The sequence below is a fragment of the Rattus rattus genome, chromosome 2 (genome assembly GCF_011064425.1).
Source record: "Rattus rattus isolate New Zealand chromosome 2, Rrattus_CSIRO_v1, whole genome shotgun sequence".
NCBI lineage: Eukaryota > Metazoa > Chordata > Mammalia > Rodentia > Muridae > Rattus > Rattus rattus.
In genome coordinates this window covers 45,523,722-45,544,385 of record NC_046155.1, presented here as the reverse complement: position 1 = coordinate 45,544,385, position 20,664 = coordinate 45,523,722, and the positions used below count along the sequence as shown (strand labels likewise).

The 20,664-nt window shown below is 48.3% G+C and overlaps 1 protein-coding gene across 8 annotated transcripts; it reads right to left on the bottom strand.

The window, feature by feature from the left end:
- Nucleotides 1–2,311: 2,311 nt before the first annotated feature.
- On the bottom strand, nucleotides 2,312–18,845 carry Pprc1 (PPARG related coactivator 1). Of its 8 annotated transcripts, none has more exons than XM_032892091.1 (14): nucleotides 18,645–18,843; nucleotides 13,436–13,609; nucleotides 12,720–12,869; nucleotides 12,506–12,607; nucleotides 9,554–12,410; nucleotides 9,232–9,285; nucleotides 7,784–7,841; nucleotides 7,003–7,073; nucleotides 5,485–6,193; nucleotides 3,771–3,905; nucleotides 3,595–3,661; nucleotides 3,360–3,481; nucleotides 2,884–3,035; nucleotides 2,312–2,668 (listed from the first exon to the last, which is right to left on the bottom strand). In XM_032892091.1, exons 1-14 carry the CDS (start codon nucleotides 18,795–18,797, stop codon nucleotides 2,565–2,567), a joined length of 4,908 nt encoding a protein of 1,635 aa, XP_032747982.1. In that variant the 5' UTR covers nucleotides 18,798–18,843; the 3' UTR covers nucleotides 2,312–2,564. The 8 variants fall into 8 exon arrangements, with proteins under 8 accessions (XP_032747982.1, XP_032747987.1, XP_032747984.1 ...); XM_032892096.1 differs by having other exon boundaries at nucleotides 3,595–3,655; XM_032892093.1 differs by having other exon boundaries at nucleotides 7,003–7,070.
- Nucleotides 18,846–20,664: the final 1,819 nt, after the last annotated feature.

Genomic DNA, 20,664 nt, shown 5'->3' with positions numbered 1-20,664 from the left:
ACAGTCGCTCCTTCTAAAAAGAAATGTTATCCTATTTCCCAGAGGAGGTGCTTCTAGCCATCCATCCATATTAATTTTTTTAAAAAAAAAATCCACGGGGTTGGGGATTTAGCTCAGTGGTAGAGCGCTTGCCTAGCAAGCGCAAGGCCCTGGGTTCGGTCCCCAGCTCCGAAAGAAAAAAAAAAAAAAAAAAAAAAAAAATCCACGCGCCAGGACGGTGATCAAATTAAATTGGTGAGCTTACCTGAAACACTTAATAGACACAAACCCCAGTTGAGAAAACTTTTATTCTCATAGGCTTGGTGGCAACTGCCTTGAAACCCAGGGTTGAGAGACAAAAGTAGGTAGATCTGAGGAGAGAGGGAGAGGAGGGTGGGGCAGAGGAGGAGGAAGAGGAGTTCTTTTGAGTTTGAAATACTATAATCCCAACACTTTGAAGGCAGAAGCAATTATCCCTTGAGTGAGATCCGGGATAGTCAGGTTTATACAGAAAAACCCTGGCTTCAGAAAACAAACAAACAAACAACAACAACAAAAAAAAACCCAAAACTGTATCTTCTCCATCCCACAAGTGTCTGTATTCTAAAATATCTCCATGCACAGGCTGTCACTGTGAGAGAGTAGGCAGGAGAACTGGGGTTTCAGTCCAGTCTGAACAACTCTACAGAACCCAGGAAGGGATTGGTGTAAATGTTAACCCATAAATACCTGAGTGTTCAGATACATGACAAGGCTGTACAAGCAGGGTGCAGAGGCTCCCACCAGTAGCCCCAGGGCTGGCAGGGTACGACTGACCCTGGAGCTTACTGGCTAGATTCCAGAGAGATCTTTGGAAAATGAAGGGAGGGGCCTGAGAGGCTCAGTTATCACAAGCATTTACGACTTTTCTAAAGACTCCAGGAAACTCAACACTCTCTTCTGGCTTCTGTAGCTCCCACAGGCACACATACATGACTCAAAACACACACACTTATGTTTGGGATAGTCTCAAAACAAAATCTTTTTTTTTTTTTTTTGGTTTTTTTTTTGGAGCTGGGGACCGAACCCAGGGTCTTGCGCTTCCTAGGCAAGCGCTCTAACCACTGAGCTAAATCCCCAACCCCAAAACAAAATCTTAAAATGGGTTTGGTTATGCTTATCTCAGCAGAAGTTCAAGGCTACTCTGGCCTAGATATAGATAGCAAGTTGTAGAACAGCAAGAGCCTGTCTCAAACACAGCTGAGGTGTGGTGGCACACACCTTTAATCCCAGCACCCAGGTGGCAGAGGCAGAAGGATCCTGAGTTTGAGGCCAGCCTGATCTACAAAGTCAGTTCCAGGACAGCCAGGAATTCTTGCCTCAGACACGTAACACTAAGATGGGAAGCAAAATAACTGACATCAATCCCTGGCACCCATACATGGGCTCACACCTCCAACACGGCATTTCTGTGTGTGTGTGTGTGTGTGTGTGTGTATGTGTGTGTGTGTACACAATATCTGCCCCCCACCCCCCAAAAAGATGGCGATGTTAGCTCAATAATACAGCTCTTACTTCCCTATGTATGAGGCCCTGGATTCAAACTGCACCCAGTACTACAAAAATAAAAAGGGCGAGGGGGTGGTTTAGTGCCTAAAACCCAGAGTGATGATAAGAACCTAAAGGCAAAGACAAACTGCCTGCCAGGTGTGGTGGTTGCTACACAATCCTAATGCTGGCTGGGCTCAAGGGCCAAGCCAGTTTAGTGAGCTTCAGGACTACGAAGAGGTCAGCACTCCTGATGGTGGGACTAAGTAAGAAACTATCCTACTGCCTCTATACACACATTCTCATTCTCATTCTCTCTCTCTCTCTCTCTCTCTCTCTCTCTCTCTCTCTCTCTCTCTCTCTCTCACACACACACACACACACACACACACACACACACAAACAGGCTGGGGGATAGGGCTGGTAGAGTGCTTGCCTAACATACAAAAAACTCTGGGTTCAATGCCCAGCACCATATAAACCAGATGTAATAACGTGTGTGTTCGAAATCCTAGCACTTGGGAGGTAGAGGAGCAGAGGCTCAAGGTCATCTTTAGCTACACAGTAAACTAGGACAGACTAGGATACAGGAGACTGACAAAATATAATGTAAATTTACGTCTTTCAAATCTGAGAAGTCTTTACATGTGATAGATGTAGGAAGCCAAATTAACTAAGTCAATGTGGCCTTACACCTAACTAGAAGAGGGGTCGGTTGGTCCTAGGACCTCAGTGAAGGCCTTGATTGTGTTCATAGAAATACCAAATAAACCAGACATCAGGACACAGAAAGGACACTCTGGAGTTCCCTCTACTTCATGTTTATTAGATGTTCCCCTCAGACCCACCTTACATATAAAGCCAAGTTAATTTGTTCATACCTGTTATTAAAAACCAAATACCACTTAAAAATCCCGATTTAACATATTTTTATTTAACTTTTTTTCATTTCCTTATAAAAGTCTTTCCACACTAGCAGCTCTCTCCCCTAGAGTAGGGGAGGGGGTTGAGAGGTTGGACACCTCCAGAGAAAATGGGTGGGGGAGCAAAGCCCAGGGTTACCTCCTTAGGTTCTTCTGGGCCTGTTTCAACAATGTATCAAAGTCAAGAGAATCGAATTTGCTCTTGACAGGAGCAGGATCAAAGTCTTCCCGATTGGAGTCTACAGAAGCAGAGAGGGACAAACATTAGGGTCTCTCACCACACTTCTCAAATGGGAGCCAAGGCCCATCCAAGAAGCTGATGCAGTCAAACTGTCTTACTTGTGAAGAATGTGGGAGGGCCCCTTCCCACTCACCCGCCATTTTGGTTCTCTGAATGTCAAATCCAAATCTAGCTTTTCTATCAAATGTTGTCAAGCTCTTCTCCATCACTCACCAAGATCAGAGTAACTCCTCTTGCAGAACTGCCTTCGGCCCCCAAAGCAGAGATCAAAGGGCTGCTCGTCTGCCTGCCGCAACTTGTGGCCACTCTCAATGGCTGCAAATGCCTCTTCAGCATACCGGTAAGTGACGAAACCATAGTTGTCACTAGTGGAAAGGGTGAGCCATTTGGGCACAGGTCATGGAGAAGACCCAAGGTACAGAGGTGTTTTTTCTCATTTCCCCAATGGCCAATCCTCTGATTATAAAACTAAAGGGAACCCCACCCAGCCCAGCCCAATCAAAGACAGGAATGACAGAGAAACATCAAGCTGTAAAAATTTAATGGAATAAACACCCTAACTTTAAGACTTACCCTTGGAGGGGTTGGGGATTTAGCTCAGTGGTAGAGCACTTGCCTAGCAAGTGCAAGGCCCTGGGTTTGGTTCCCAGCTCCGAAAAAAATAAAAAAAAATAAAAAAAAGGACTTACCCTTGGACACGAAAATGAATGGTACACTCCTCAATCTCTCCAAAAACAGAGAACCTCTGCTTCAGCTCCGACCGAGTCATGCGGCCAGGTATTTTCCCAATGAAGACCACCCTTCTCTCTTCCTATGTTGGATGAAGGACAAGTGACACTGAGCCAGAGCTGCAGCTGTTGATGGCCCTGAGCTCATGGCACAGGGTAAGCCCCTCCTCCCATGACCCCCTGCTGCCCTACTCACTATTGCACGCTCCTTCTGCAGTACTCTCTGCCTTTGGTAATGGTCATTTGAACGGTAAGAGCTGTACCTGACAAGAGAGGTACCATCAGCCCCAGACACAAGTCAAGACTCAGAACTCTCAGGCACCTGCCTGGCATCCTGAGATGCACTGCCCTCAAACACATGTTCATGCTCACCGCCGCCTCCGGTCACTTCTCCTGCAAGGGGACACAGAGGGAGACCGGCTTCTGGAACTGGACGATGAAGATGAGGAGGAAGAAGAGGAAGAGGAGGAACATCTTCTGGACCGTCCAGAGGAACTGCAGCTGGACCTGTAATAAAGGGCACAGGAATGATGGGAGTGGGACAGATATGTCCACCACCTCAGCCAGGGCAGACTCGCTCCCTGTCAGGATGTTCAGGACCATAGAGAAAGGAAAGGAAAAGAAAGTTTCAGAAGAGTTTATTTGCAGGTAATGAGTGGGAGAGCCTTCATAAAATTTTAGATACATCAAGCATTTTTACAGTTTTACATATTTTTATTACCCTTTTCCCTGAGATGGGGGCCTTACTACATAGCCCAAACCGGCCTTCAACTTGTGATTCTCTTTTCCCTGTCTTTGCCAGCACTGGGATTGTGCTGCCGTCCCTAGTATGCAGAGTTCTTCTCTTGGTGCTGAGGACTATGCCATGGCCTTCTGCATCCTTGATACACCTCTATTAATACTGAGCTTTGATGACTGCATGTTTTCCACTGTGCCATTGAAATGAGATAGAGGAAGGACGTTCAGGGAAGACTGGGGAGATGGAGGACTAGCTAACCCTAGGTTTTTCTTTTTTAATCTTTTTTTTAATTTATTAAGATTTATTTATTTCATGTATGTGAGTACCCTGTCACTTTCTTCAGAGGCATCAGAAGAGGGCATTACAGATGGTTGTGAGCCACCATGTGGTTGCTGGGAATTGAACTCATGACCTCTAGAAGAGCAGTCAGTGCTCTTAACCCCTGAGCCATCTCTCCAGCCCCTAACACTAGTTTTGACAGCTACTCTGCAGTTCTGGGGCGAGGTACAATAGCCTGAATTCTAAGTGTTCCTCTGCTATATCTCAAAGGAATTCCTTAACTAAGGTGAGAGGGAGGGAGTTTACCATGTCAGAACTACTGTTCACAGCCATCTCTTAAGACAGGTCATAAGTGCTAAAGCACCGTTTTTGGTTTGTTATTTTCTTTTTTTTGAGACAGTGTCTCATATACCCCAGACTGCCCCAAACTCTTTATGTAGTCAAGGATAACTTAACCTGTGACCCTTCTGTCTCCACCTCCTCAGTGCTAGGATTATAGGCATGTAAATGTCTAATTTCTGAAGTGCTGGGAATCAAATCAATGGCTTCATGCTTTTGAGGCAGGCACTCTACTGACTGATGTACACCAACTGCAGCACCACCCCACACGGATCTCCCTTCTTTTAACAATTACATACAACTGCACACAATTTAACAGTGTATGCAAAGCAGGCATACAGGGGTCAGAGGATAACTTTTGAGAACTGTTTGCTTCATTCCACCATACAGTTCCAGGTGTCACCACACTCAAGTCACTGAGCCTAGCAGCATGCATCTTTACCTACTGAGCCATCTCACCAACGTGTAAGATTGACCCACTACCCTTGTTAACAACAAGAAAATACCAAATACCACCATAAGCATCGATTATAATAGTATGAAATAACCCCAATCAGACCAAACGCTATCTGCCCAAGCCACATCTCAAGTAAACGGAAACTTGAGGAGTATCCTAGACTCCAACAATCCATGAAAAGGAATAAAGCCCTAGTGACTGAAAGTTCAAAGGAAACCACAAGAGTGCAGGACTTCCCAAAGGGCAGACTCTAACAGGCCATCAAAGCTCACCTTCGCCACCTCTTGTTTGGGGGGGAGAGGGACCTGGACCGGGACCGGGATGAGGAAGACACCGATGAGGATGAGGATGCTTCACTGGTCCGGCTGGACCCAGAGCTGACAGAACGGCTGCTACGGCCACGGCGGCCTTGCCAGCCCCGACTTGGGGGGCTGACTGATCTGCAGGCTTTTCGGTAACAGCGCATTGACCGCTGCTTGTCTGGGGGCTCAGAGGGAGTCCTAGTGTTCATTTCATTCCGGCAGGGTGAGGCCTCAGGAGACAGCAAAGTGGATGGGGCAAAACAAGGCGCTGCCTGCTCACTGCTAGTCCTGTGATCAAGCGGCTCCTGGGAAGTGGTTGTGCATGGGAGTGGGGGGGCAGCTGAGCCCAATGACAAGACAGGTTTGATAGTGATGTCCTGATGGCGCTTGACATTCCATCGAGAGCCCATCTCTGAAATGACTAGGGCAGGCATCTTTTTTGGGGGTGTCCTGCTTCGGACACAATAGTCATGGTCCCCAGAGCCCACATGGACTGGACTAGGGCCACGAACCCCTTCTTGGAGGCAGGCTGCAGCTGGAGGTTTGGCCTCTGTAATTCCTTCAGGCTTCAGGGTTCCCTCTTGGGCGGTAGATTTAGGAGATTTGGCTTTGGCCAACAGTGAGACAGCAGCCAGGGGTTTCCATAACTGGTGGGGAGGGGTAGCTGGCGGGGTGAGCCCTGTGGGGGGAGGGAGGATGGAGATAGCAGGGTGAGATCCAGTTCAATAGTTCAAACTCTGTTTCTAGGCTTAAGACCCCACTGCTCAGAGTGCACTAACATCAACAACAGTCCGAGTTCTCTCAGTGCTTTTATAAATGAGATCCATACCTGACTGAGGTCAGCCATTCAACTACCTAAACCTCCTAGTGACCAGGTTCTACCTAATTCACCGAATCATTTTCATGCTTAAACGCACTCCTCCACCAGCCTTACCTAATGTCTAGGTTGCATCTTACCTAGACTCATACCATAAACTTACCTACGTCCCTTCTGGCTTTTCTGTTTTCTAGATTCCTGCTAGACACACCATCCACAATAATCAATGTGAGAATGCGTTTTCAATTGTTTCTCCAATACACACACAGGATGAAGTTTAAGCAGCTTAATATGGCATTCAAAGTTCCCATAATTTGACCTCCAGCCTTAACTCTTGTTTGTTCCCTAGATCAGCTTCTACTCTCTGGGTCAAACCAAACCACTAGCTGCAAATAGCAAACTAGTTGCTTCTGTACTTCAGACTGTTGAGTTTATCCCCTAAAAGCTACCAACACTTGACTGACAGCAGTGATTGTTTTCAGCTTAGGACAACAGTCTATACAACCCTCCCCTTATTGCCTTCACTTCCAACTGAACACATCTGCCCCCTTGCCCATGAGCACAACAATGGACATCAGATGTCTGCACCCAACGCCGACACACACTTGACGCACGGCAGATACTGCACATGTGCTGCACAGTCTAAGAGCCGGAGTACAACCTGAACCCACCTGCCACGTTGGCCAGTTCTGGGGCGTGTAACCGGTCTAGGGGTTTCTTCTCCTGGGGAGTGTCAATGCTGCTGGCAGGGGAAAAGGGAAAGCCTGGTTCATTGCCTCAATATCTTGTACATCTGCTTTCCTCAAAAAGCAATGAAAGGTATGTAGAAAAGAAAGGATGCCCAATGTGGCCCCAGCACTGAAGGGTCTTAGTGACCAATGTCTACGTAGATGGGGCTCACTCGATTCAGGCTGGCTGACTGGGTAGAACCTTCAGAGAAATGATCCTGAACAGAGCCCCCACCCCCTCCTTTGGTAAGGAAACTTGCTACCAAGTTCAACTGAAACCAGTATGAAGGACATGCTCAGCAGATTAAAAATGTGAAAAATAAGGCCTCTCGTTGTTAGAATACTGCAAAGTAAAGGGGTTCAGGTGCCTGTGTCCTCCAAGGAGTTAGGGGAGCCCCTGCTATTTCCCCTACTTTACACGATCCCATCATCAGCACTGCACAAGCCCGAAGTCTGACAGCAGAGGAGAAAAAGTCCCCAATAACTTGCAAAAATTAGGGGGCACCTCCAAGGCACTTGGAATTCCTGATAGTACATACCCTCCCCAACTCATTACCCCTGACAGTGTCTGGTGGCAATAGAGAAGGGAACAAAAAATAGGGGAAGACACTAGAGCGGATGAACATCCCTGCCACAAAGGTGTCCGGTGGGCAGTCTTGGAGTGCGGGCTGGCTGCTGACCAACAGCTGTAGGGTAACTCGCTCACTCATCTCTCCATACTTACCCTGAGTTTCCTACAGCCACGCTGTCAGCAGGAGCCGGGAGAGGACACTCCTTTTTGGCTGCAAAGAAATCATACTAGTTAAAAGCCCAACCAGATGTTCCAAACTGAAGCGGCATAGAAGTGCATTCTGATATCCAGAGAAGAAGTAAGAAGTTTGGCCTAGATAACCCCAGTGAGCTCAGATTCAGTCTCTTCCAATGCTATCTAATCAATGAGATTTAATTATTTCTTTTCTGCTCAGAAATACCCATTCCCAACTGAATGTGAGAGTTCAAATTGATGGACCAAATTAGTTATTTCCTAGCCATAAATTGAAATAGGGTCTTCGTATGTAGTCCAGCAGGATTGGAACTCACCACATAAAACCAAGATGGCCTTGAACTCAAAGATCTGATGGGAATAAATGTACGTACCATACTTGACCTTAGACTTGTCTAAGACCATGGCACAGGCTAAGCATGGCTTCTCCCTGATACAGTAAGTTCCTCCAGAAGATAATACAGTAATCTTCATGGCACCTAGCACATGCTTCGTCTTATGAAAGTCCAGCTCCTCACTGTCTTCTAATGGATCCCTCTCTCCCCCAGACAGGGTTTCTCTGTTCTGAAACTTGCTCTGTCCTGGAACTCTGCAGACCAGGCTGGCCTGCAACTCAAGAGATTGACTTACTTCTGCCTTCTGAGAGCTGGGATTAAAAACATGTGCCTCGAGGTTGGGGATTTAGCTCAGTGGTAGAGTGCTTGCCTAGGAAGTGCAAGGCCCGGGTTCGATCCCTAGCTCCGAAAAAAAAAAAAAAACATGTGCCTCAAGAAGAAGAAAAGAAAAAAAGACATTTTATGTCTGAGTGCTCTATCTGCATGTCCTCCTGCATGCCAGAAGAGGGCATCAGAAATCACTATAGATGGTTGTAAACAACCATGAGGTTGCTGGGATTTGAACTCAGGACCTCTAGAAGAGCAGCCAGTGCTCTTAACCACTGAGCCCTCCAAATGCATCTCATAGGAAGTATCCAATACCTCTTTTTTCTGTCTTATATGCTACAAAAATCATATGAAATCCCACCTCTCAAAGCTCTCTACAGAGGGCTGGGGATTTAGCTCATGCAGAGCCTTACCTAGGAAGCGCAAGGCCTGGGTTGGTCCCCAGCTCGAAAAAAAAAAAAAAAAAAAAAAAAAAAAAAAAAAAAAAGCTCTCTACAGAAAAAGTCCCCATTCGATCCTACCCTCCCTGCGTCCTCTCCTCTTTAAATTACTAAGACTATGTCACATGTCCCTAGCTTAGACTACTCTCCCAGATGAAATGCTGTCTCCCTGTGCCAAGTAAGTGGCACTTCTGATGGTCGACACTGTCCTCTACCCTCTACCCCAGTTCAAGCTACTATAAGGCTAGACCCAAAGGAAGCATAGACAAAAATAAGAGTTGGAACAAAACTACCTAGGTTTCCTCACCTTCTGATTTCTCAAACTGCTCCAACAGACTGGACAGGTCTGATGCTTCAATCCCTGTGAAAGAACATAGGATTAAAATCTAGCCTTCACCAACTGAGTCTATAGGCCCCAAAACCTCCTTGCTTTTCCCTTTACATGCCTCCCTGTGCACCAAAGTGAGTGAACCGAGGAAGGAGTACACAGCAATAACTCAAGTAAAACTAGAGCTACATCTCAAGAACACGCTCAAAGAAACCCAACAAAGGGCAGCCTCATGGAAGTCCCTCCTCCCTCCCGTCCCATGGGTGACACTTCCAGCCAGCCCCTGCACAATGTCACTCACCAATCTCACTGATGAATGCCTGCACCACATCCTCAGAACCCTGAGCACGTGGGGTGGGCAGGAAGGACAGCCTCCTTAGCCGGGCTGGATGGACGGCAGGCAGCTTTGCGACAGTGCTCTGCTTTGGTAACGGAACAGCCTTCGTAGCCGTAGAGATAGGCTTCTCCCTTGGTCTGTTCTCCTGGGTCTCCGGCTTTAGCCTCTCTGATTCAGATTCCCCAATAGCCACGCCCTCAGCAGACAGAGTTGGTAGAACCTTGATCTGGGGACTCTGTACCACAGGGGACACTTTGTGTTTCGGTTGGGGAGAGACAGGCACTGGCTGGGCCTCCAGCTTTGTAGGTTCTGCTGGTGGAGCTATGGGGCTGGCTGGCCGAGAGCTCAGGGAAGGGGTCACTGGCACAGGAAGTGTATCTTCCGGAGGACCAGCTGAACTGTTACTGGGTTCCATACTGGGTGGGGGAACAGCTCTACCAGTAGAGGCTGAAGACAATGGAGGTGGAGAAACAGTAGACCAAAAGGGAGGCTGTTGCAACCCTGGGCCCCACCCAAGGGACCCATAGGCAGAGCTGGAGCTGTAAGGTGAGACTGGTGCAGGAGGGGGTACCCAAGGCACATTGCAAGTTGGGGGTACAGCATAGGTACCAGGGGTACCCGACACTATGGGCATCGCTGGTGGTGGGGGCAGACAAGAATAGCCAGAAGGAGATACAGAGGGGTAACAAGGCCAGGGCGGCACAGGGGCATACTGAGTATAGGGGTCAGGTGGCATTTGTCTCATTGATACTGGAAGTCCAGGAGGTTGCAAAGGAGGTGGGGGCAGGCTGGGGACACCAGGGCCACTTGCAGGAAGAGGAAGCAGAGGAGGTAAGCTCGGAGGGAAAGGCAATGGCGTGGGCACTGTAGAAGGGGTGGGCCCAGCAGGAGCCATAGACTGCAATGTAGGAGGGGGAAGTCTAACTGGAAGTGGCATCTCATGAGATGACACCTGTTCAGAGTGAGTTGAAACCATAAGTTTGCTTGCAGATGGCTCAGGAGTAGGGGAAGCAGGGTTAGAACCCACAGATACAGAACAAGTCTCTGGTACAGCTATAGGGCTTCTCTGTGAGGCTGTCTTCTTGGTTGGGGCTGAAGGAACAAGACAAGGGATATCTGCCAGCCCTTTGGGCGTCTCTGGGAGACTCGGCCACTTTCCAGCTGGGGGCTGAGAATTCCTGTCTTCTGCTTCTATTTGCCGTTGCCGCCGTCGTTGACGGTACTCAGATAGGCTGAGGGGCCGAGGTCTGGCTTCCTGGGTTGTAGCACTGGTACTACCTTCCACCTTCAGAGGACCTCCAGCATCCTTGACTTCAGGGGTAATGACCTTAGGATGGTCTGAGGCCTCTAGGGAAGGACGAGGCCCCTGAGCAGCAGCGGCAGCAGCAGCTGCACGTCTAGGATCAGTTGGTCTGCACTTAACTAGCACAGGATCTCCTGGAGCCAGGCCATTTGGAGCAGGGTCAGCTGTCCCTGGGTTAGCTAGGATAGCATCAGCTGGAGACAAGTGATTTGAAGTGGGAATAGCCGCTGCAGGTTCAACTCCTGTCCTGTCATCCAGGACTGGGCTAGTCAGAATTGAGCCTCCTGAGAGAGAACCAACCAGCTCTGTACAAGATGAAGCCTGGTCAACAGATACAGCAGTGTCCACTGCAGTGGAGTCACCTTCAACAGAGTTAACTGGGATGGAGTCAGCTCGAGCAGAGTCGTTTAGTGAGAGCGTGGGGTTGGCTTGGCTAGTCTCCACCAGCTTAGGACGGAGTTCTAGAACATCTTCCTCAGCAGGACTATCCTGTCCTGCATTCTGGTCCTCTGGGTCTTCAGACCCAGTTTTCTCCAAGGCAGCTGCCCATGCCCGAGCCCAAGCCCGTGGCTTCCCTCTGCTCTGAGGGGGCGCAGTCTCTCTCTGAAGCTCTTCCTGAGGCTGTTTCTGTAAGTTGCCTGCCTGAGAGTTCACCTCTGTAGCCACAGTAGACTGTCCACGAGAAGATGACCTCAGCCTCCTGGTACAGCCTTCCAAACAGGCTGTTGGCTGCTCCTTCTTCTTCTTCTTCCTACCCTTTCTGGGAACTCTCTGAGAACCCTCACTTGCATTGGCAGGTAGGTTCTGAGGCTCCTTGGGGGCCAATGACTCCATGATTTCCCTGGGCTCCAATAAGCAGGCAGAGTTCAGTGATAATTCTTGATCAGGGCAAGGAGCAACTTTAGGCACACCATCTTCTGTTCCAGGCTCCATGGTGGGCATGAGTAGCTGCAAGGCAGGATCAGTCCCTACAGACTCATCTAGGAGCACAGACTGGGATCCAGAAGGAATCTGCCGCACCACCACTGGGATCTCCAGGTCATCACCAGCTGTGGCTGCCTGGCCCACAATCTCCAGCACCACACAACCCTCAGGCAGTGTCAAATCATCAGCCTGTTCCTGAAGTTCAGCGTCAAGTGATGCCAACTGGGTGAGGTTGGGTAAGCAGTAGGGATGCATGGCCCGTACCAGCTCACTCAAGGAGGAGATGCTCTCGTCACCAGGTGCTGACACTGCCACATTTGCTGCCCCTGACTTGTCTTCTTCCTCAGGGCATGCCAGGTGCATGGGGAAATCCAAGGTATTCACCGAGTTGTCAAGTTCGCCATCAAGCATCTGACCACTGAAGCCGGCAACCTCTTCCTCCTCCTCTCCATCACTGCGCTGCTGGGGAGGAGGGGACTGACCCCATCGAGGTCTTGGTCTTGAGGATCTCCAGCTAGGCAGCTTAGGGGAAGAAGTTTCCAAGAAAGGAGGTGGAGAGAAGTCCCACGGAGAATCTGCAAGGGACATCTCAACCTACAGGAGAAGAACAGACTCAGGAAGTGTTCCTCAGCACGTGCTTTCCAGATGTCCTCCCCATCTGTGCTTCTGGAGGGTTCCAGGTCACTTACCCCACTCACCCGACTACTTCCTACGCTGGGCCCCAAAGGGTCCATTGCGGGGATGCGGTCACGTTCTGGAGGTGTCCGAGAGAGATTGAGCAGCTTGTGCAGCTAAGAGGAAGGAAGACCCCAATCCAGTTTGCACAGAACTGTGTGAACAGGCTCACAGATGGGGTTGGAACCTGTGGGCTAGCTGTGTCCCTCCCTGATCCCATATACTCACAGAGGAGCTCTCCCGAGGAGACACGAGCAGCTCTGAATCAGGAATGGTATCAAACGGGGACAGGTTCTCAGAATCTGCATTGTCCAAGATCTCCGTCAGAGCTGTGAGCAGCGACATCTCATTCTGGTCCTCCAAAGATAGCCTGCTCTGCTCCAGGAAGACAAGAGGACCCACAGATCTCTAATAACCTACTAGGCCACAAAAAGAACTAAGTGCCAAGAGAACTAATCTCCCAGACTCACTTAGTTTGCCAGCAAGAAGGATCTGAGTAGCAGGAAGCATGGTTCCAATCTTTTACTGTTCACCCAACTCTGTAGTGCTGAGACGGGTTAGAGTGGGTCTTAAGCTTGGGCTTCACACTCTTATACATTCGTGAGGCATAAGAAACTCAGGAAACCATCCTGAATTAGGCTTGAAAGCAATGTCTATGAACCTCCTAGACATGTAGGTCAAAGACCCTGAAAGGAGAATAAGCTCTGGACCACAGTCCAAGCTGAAGGCATCCTTCATAGACTGTACTTGACAGTCTGCAGTCTAACTCCATTTAAAAAATAATAATAAACATTAAAAAAATTAATCTTTCAAGGACTCAGGTTGGACATCTAAGGCCAAGGACATGAGAAAACAAAGCCATTGCTGAAACAACTCCAAAGATTCAAGACAAAATCCCAGGCAAAGATCCTCTCTGAAGAACTCCAAGCCCTGTCCCAGCTTACCTCTCCAAAATCCTCAATGAGGGATATCAGGGAGGCGTCCATGTAGTTCTGCATGGTCTCTAGTAGTGTCTCATCCTGCAGTATCAGTTCCTCCATTTCCAGGTCTTTCTCCCTTAGAGATGGGCCCAGTCGAGAAAGACTGACAAAGCTAGAGTCATCTCCTTCCTCATGGACCTAAGGCAGAAGAGGAAGAAGGTGAATCAGAAAGACCCAAGTCTTCTGGAGGGCAGCTAATTGATAACTCCATTAAAAACAGGTATCCAGGGGTTGGGGATTTGGCTCAGTGGTAGAGCACTTGCCTAGCAAGCGCAAGGTCCTGGGTTCGGTCCCCAGCACCAAAAAACAAAACAAAACAAAACAGGTATCCAGCCTCAGTCAATGAGCTTAAAACAACAGCATTGCTGCCGTGGTCAAAGGTCTGGACCAGCTTATAGAGGTGTGCAAGCCACAAGCAAGAGCACCAACTAGGACGGCAATGTTCTGGGCAGGAAAGAGTTTAGACTCTAGCCGAAAATAGTTGGAGCTGTTATTAAACCCGGGGAGCAAAACATCAGGAAGATAAAGACTGACCAGTGAGATGGCTCAGCCGGTGGAAGCGCTTACCTCAGAAGCCGACAAACAGCCCAAATTCAGTCCCCAACCCCAGAAATGTAGAACAAACCACAGCCCTGTTTCCTCACCAACCCATGTGCACACCAGAGTGCATGTTCACCCATACTCATAGAAACATACAAGTGCACATAAACAATGACAATAGCAATCGTAAAGGTTTGAGGTTTGGGGGTTTTTTTGGAGACAGGGTTTCTCTGTGTATCCCTGGCTGTCCTGGAATTCACTCCATAGACCAGGCTGGTTTCCAACCTAGAGACCCGCCTGCCTCTGTCTCCCAAGTGCTGGGATTAAAGGCATAGCATACACTTGTAACATAAATGCTGGAAAAACTAAGGCAGGATTATATGCCAGTTTGAGATCAGACTGGTCTACTTAAGAAAAGGCTGTCACGGGGTTGGGGATTTAGCTCAGTGGTAGAGCGCTTGCCTAGGAAGCGCATAAGGCCCTGGGTTCGGTCCCCAGCTCCAAAAAAAGAACCAAAAAAAAAAAAAAAAAGGCTGTCACAGAGGGAAATAAATGTTAAGAAGGCCATCTGCTGCTGGGCAGTGGTGGCGCACGCCTTTGAGCTGAGCTCTGTGCACACGTCCAGAGAGCCACAGGGCCTCAGTCCCTACAGTACACCAAACATTGGAATGGCTTAAACCTTTACTCCCAACAAACAAAAGTGGTGGCACACGCCTTTAATCCCAGCATTTGGGAGACAGGAACAAGCAGATCTGAGTTCAAGGCCAGCCTGGTCAATATGGGAAGTGCCAGGCCAGTCAAGATTACATAGAGACTATCCCAAATGCACAAAACAAATTAAAAATGCAAGAAACTATTACTTTTTAAAAAAAGATTCATTTATTTATTTCATGTATATGGGTACACTGTCACTGACTTCAGACACACCAGAAGAGGGCATCAGATCCCATTACAGATGGTTGTGAGCCACCATGTGGTTGCTGGGAATTGAGCTCAGGACCTCTGGAAGAGCAGTCATCTTAATCACTGAGCCATCTCTCCAGTCCAAAACTATTACTTTTTAAAAGAGGAAAATAATAGACTCCCAATTCCATTGGGACAAATATGATTGTACTCATTCATTCATATTCTTCTATGCATCACAGAGGATTTATATGCGCCCACACTCCGTCATTACCCACTACTCCTCACCATGTCTCACACCCAACTAATATTCATACTCCCTTTTCTTCTTCGGAACTGGAGACTAAACTCCAAGACTCTACAACTGAGCTGTACCTCTAAGACCCAATGGTGAGCCACAATATGTCACTGGTAGTTACAGGAGAAGAGTCTCTTCACCACCCTTACAAAATGGAAGCTAAGGAAAAAGCTTGATTGCAGAGATGGAGGCCCCGCCTCACACACTTCTGTGAACAAGCAGTGTCTTCAGCTTTGTCATAAGGCAGGACCCGCCCAAACCTGTCAAGTGTTGTAGGCAGGGCATGGGCAAGGCCCAAAATGGAACTGGTGAGGCCAGAGCCGCAGCTAGGCATATCTGCCCTTGGAAGCATGGTATAAAGGCCTGAGAACAGGATCAAACAGACAGGCCAACTCCCTCCTGCACCAAAGGGAGGTGGACCACTTGGACTCCTCCAACAAGTGTGCCCATACCCTTCCAGGCACCCGATCCATTTAAAAGGTAGAGCTGTAGGGCCCAGGCAAAGAACCGGCTGGTTTAGGGACACTTTAGGAATCTAGGCCCAAAGCTAAAGTGAGAAGGCGGCAGGTTTTAGGGACTAACCCCTCCCACCCAGGTCTTCACAATCCTGTAATTACACGCAGAAGCTGAATAACGCATGGCTCAGCAAACAGGCATGGGTGAGCAAGTAGCCTGTATCTCTAGTTGCCCTGCCTCCTTCTACAGTCCAGCCACTAGGCCAGACTGGTCCAGCTCTATAAACCATTCATCTCTACCTCCTCCCAGCAGGCGCTAGAGGCCAAGAGGAGACATCTACCTCCCTTTACATGACTTCCTTCACCCACACACTTCACAATCTCCAGGTACAAGGTACAAACCCCAGGTTCCTAGGGGAACAAGATCAGCCAAAGGCTGAGTGAACTCGCCGCCAGCTCCAAAAACCTCTCAGTTGGCTTCTCACACCAACTCTGCTCATCCAGAAGTTAAAGCCAACTTTTTTCTTTTTGACACAAAGTCTCAGGTAGCACAGGCTGGTCTTACTCTTCTATGTGACCAAGGTTATCCTTAAACTCTTGATTCTCCTACCTCTAAGCCCAAGCTAGAGACTTCTTTTTAATGTCTCTACAGACTTTAAACGAGATATATATATAGATATATATATATATATATATATATATAGTTATGCTATATAACTAGCAGAGCCAGGAGCAACAACAAAAAACCCGGTAACTTGTCATTTCCTAAGACCATCATAAATCCCTTCAAAAGACACAGCACTGCCTTCTTAGATCCCAGCACTCAGGAGGCAGAGACAGGCAGATCTCTGAGTTTGAGATGACAGCCAAGACTACACAGAGAAAGAAACAAACAAACAAAAAATTCCTTCTTGGCATTGGATTTAAACACCTATAATTGTTTATGTTTTGCTCTTCCTGCTGGCCTCTTCAGCTTCTCCACTCCCACCCCACCCTTCTGCTATGCTGGCCTCTCAGTTCTCCCCATAAGCCATGCCTTTGATCTTCGCATCCTATTCCCTCTGATAAAAAGGTTTTTTTATGGGGTTGGGGATTTAGCTCAGTGGTAGGCAAGCGCAAGGACCTGGGTTCGGTCCCCAGCTCTGTAAAAAAAAAAAAAAAAAAAAAAAAAAAAAAAAGGTTTTTTATACAGCCGTAGGAGTCTCAATTTAAGGTTGGGGATTTAGCTCAGTGGTAGAGCGCTTGCCTAGCAAGCACAAGGTCTGGGTTCGGTCCCCAGCTCCGAAAAAAAGAAAAGAAAAAAAAAGAAAAGAAAGGAGTCTCAATTTAAAATGTCTCTTCCATCTGTAGACTCTTCAAATTAGATTCCTGACGACTACATAACCCCAACTAATCTGCACTTTCCTTTGGTCTCATACGCCATTGTTTTATATCTATCCTGAGTACAACTTAGGATACTGCAGGGATCACATCTGTGTGGTTTAGCAACACATCTGTGCTTAAACATATAGCATCTTGATAACTACTGGGTTGACAGACCACGTAACTTCTATTACTGCTGAATCTTGGACACCTACTGTCTCTCCCCGATAGTGTTAGTGAACAGTACTGAACACAAAAGATGTGAAAAGTTGGACGAAAAAGGATGGTTGATCCCTAAGTCATGCCCTGAAAGTCAATCCCCGCCTAGGCTGTTTTGCTGGACCTAGAATGCAGCCAAACCTCGTCCGGGGTTTCTGTCAAAAAGACAATTCACTCCTGCTCATTTCACTGCAAACCTGGTTTGACCATTTTCAGAAGCCCAGCACTTAATAGCAGGATAAAAACATTTTAAGAAGAACACACACAATTTCAGCACAAAACATTTTCCCTGACCCACTGAATGTTCAGCTACATTCAACAGTTCTCAAACCACCTCCAATCTTTCCTATCTCCATCAAAAAAATTCCAGAAAGCCTCACACAGACACATTTCACAAAGCTGTATCCGAGAATTCACCCGAGCACGCCTCAACTATCTCCTCCCAAAAAGATGCTAGAGAAATATGAGGGGAAAAGTTAAACTAGTCACAGGTAAGTTGACACTCCTATGACCCTTGAATCACACATACGAAGGACTGCAGGCCACCAGACGCTGTGACACACAACTCGCTCCAAAACGGTCAGACAGAAGCCTCCACAAACTCATTTCTCCTCAACCCTTCAGCCTCAAGTCCTCTAACCCTCGCCTCACACCCTGACATTTCTAGGAAGCCGACTTTGAGAACATCTGGAAAGTCCACCATCTACCGACCAAAGGCGTTTAGGCACAGACGAGACAGGAAAAACTCCTATGGCTCTGAGCAAAGTTGCCTCCGGCAGCCCCTACCTACCTCCAGACCAGAGGTCCCAGCACAGGCAAGAGATGGCGGGAGCGGCTGGGACACACCCAGTTCCCGGCAGTGCGGCTCCAGCGCGGATACTAGATGCCCGACAGCCTGGGACAGGAGCCACGTGGACATCCCTTCCCCGCCCCCACGTGGACCCGCGCCCCGCACTCCCCCCCCCTGTCGGCAAGCCCTACCCACGTGGGCGCCCGCGCCGCCTAGGGGGAGGGGGAGGCAGACAAGTTCTCCCGGGAAATTGTCCCCCCCCAACACCCCACGTGCTCCGAAAAAGGAACTACGGCGCCAAGCTGGTGGAGCTTCTTCGGCATCCTTAGAAGTCTTAGCCTTCAACTCCAATCCCGAATTCCTGACGCCCCAGCTAGGGCCACGTTTCTGACGCCCGACACTGTCCCTCTGGCGTTCTCAGGAATCGCCGCAGGGTTCCTGCCCCTGCTGGCATACCCCCCTCAAACAACTTAGGTCCTCTCAGTCCTACCCAACTCCCGCAGCATCGGCACGCAAGTGCTTCCTCCCTTTCCTGTGGCGTCCACGTGTCACCGCCCGGCACACGCCGCTTTGCTGCCAGCCGCGGGCCGCCGGTCACCCTCTCACCTGCTCCGCCGGGCTCACGGAGCCCACGGTCCCATGCGGCGCTTGACTTCGACTCGCCCAACCGCCGCCGCGCACTCCACCGCCAGGGTCAGGACCCGGGCCCCCAGTCGGAGGCGGCGCGACTCGGTCTCTCCGTCCCCGGCGCGCCGCCATCTTGGCCCCTGAACACCCAGCGCTGCTCTGATCGCCGGCGCCGCCTCGCCCAGCCGATTGTGGGAATGGAACTACATCTCCCGAAGGACACTGCAAGACTACGAATCCCAGAAGGCCAAGCAACGAACCACTTTGAACCCAGGAAGACGAGGACCCTGACCGCCCTCGAGGATTTCTGGGACTTGTAGGCTTTGAAGGAAGATTAGCGGGTAGTGCTGTATGCGTTTTGTAGGGCTCAGTTTTGCCCAAGCTGCTGAGTACGCAGTAAAAATGGAAAGAGTTAATATTTGCGTACCACTTTATTTTTGTTAATTTGTCCAGATGTGAGACCTCTTTCTTTGTTTGACGTTCTACCTGCTGCACTTTCCTTTCACCTTACATCAAGTCGACCTCTGTTTTGAAACAGCACCCCCAAGTGGACACTCCCAGTATAGACACTAACCCTCACCTAATCTCATACTGCGGCACTAATGCAAATGTTTTTTTTTTTTTTTTTTTTTTTTTTTTTTTTTTTTTTTTTTCGGAGCTGGGGACCGAACCCAGGGCCTTGCGCTTCCTAGGTAAGCGCTCTACCGCTGAGCTAAATCCCCAGCCCCAAATGTTTCTATTAAAATACCGCATTTTCCATTCTTTCTCTACAGTTACTTAGAAAACTACATTGGTTTCTCTCTTTCTAGCTTCTTTCCTAGAAGGCTCCAGAAACCCTTGTCATCCTCCAAGTGTTCTTGCCATTGTTTCTCTGCATGGAACTTCTAACCTCAAAATAGCCTTCAAATCTTATTTAATCTAGGAAAGCTTTTCTGATTATCCCCGCCAGCCACGATCCTTTTCTGTATTTTTACACTTCATTCCTATTTCTAATGTTCGTTCATTCGTCATAATTTCCTTGCTTTTAAAGCAACATTTATTATTACAAAACCATAGGTTATTTGAGGGGGTTAGAGAGAATGCTCGGCAATTACGATTACTTGCTGCTCTTCCAAAGGATCTAGCACCCTCATCAGGTAGCTTACAAACACCAATAACTCCAGCTCCAGGGGATCTTTACAGAGTTGGGGGGGGGGTCATTTACATTCTCATGGCATATACAAACACATTTGACAGTCAATGAGATGGCTCAGGCCCTAAAAATACTTTACCACCAAGCCCGAGTTCCATTCCAAGAATCCATATGGTGTGGGGTTGGGGATTTAGCTCAGTGGTAGAGCGCTTGCCTAGGAAGTGCAAGGCCCTGGGTTCGGGTCCCCAGCTCCGAAAAAAAAAAAAAAAAAAAAAAAAAAAAAAGAACCAAAAGAATCCATATGGTGGTGTGGTGGAAGGATTGAAAACTGACTCTAAAGATGTCTTTGGGTATCCACACGTGTGTGCCCACTCTTGCAAACCCATAAACAGAAAATGAATAAATCTATGTAAAAAATTTTTTTAATTTATTTTATATATGTGACTATACTGTCGCTGTCTTCAAACACACCAGAAGAGGGCATCGGATCCCATTATAGGTGGTTGTGAGCCACCATGTGGTTGCTGGGAATTAAACTCAGAATCTATGGAAGAGCAAGAAGTCAGTGCTCTTAACTGCTGAGCCATCTCATCTCTCCAGCCCTGTTAATAAGAAAAAAAAAAAATCATTTGAGTACACAATGCCTAAGCACACCAGAAGAGGACATCGGATCCCATTACAGATGGTTCTGATCCACCATGTGGTTGCTGGGATTTGAAGTGAGGACCTCTAGAAGAACAGTCAGTGCTCTTAACCACTGAGCCACCTCTCCAGCCTGTTCATTTGAAATAGTACAAAACTAGGGGCTGGCTCAGCTGCTGAGAACACTGGCTGGACCCAACCGTCCCTACCTCCAGTTTCAAGGCA

Coding starts and splice junctions, on each gene's coding strand:
- Pprc1 (XM_032892091.1), bottom strand. CDS start 18,797: ATGGCGGCGCGCCGGGGACGGAGAGACCGAGTCGCGCCGCCTCCGACT. Junction 12,608..12,719: donor CTCCTCGGGAGAGCTCCTCT/GTGAGTATATGG, acceptor CCTTCCTCTTAG/CTGCACAAGCTGCTCAATCT. Junction 3,662..3,770: donor AGAAGTGACCGGAGGCGGCG/GTGAGCATGAAC, acceptor CTCTCTTGTCAG/GTACAGCTCTTACCGTTCAA.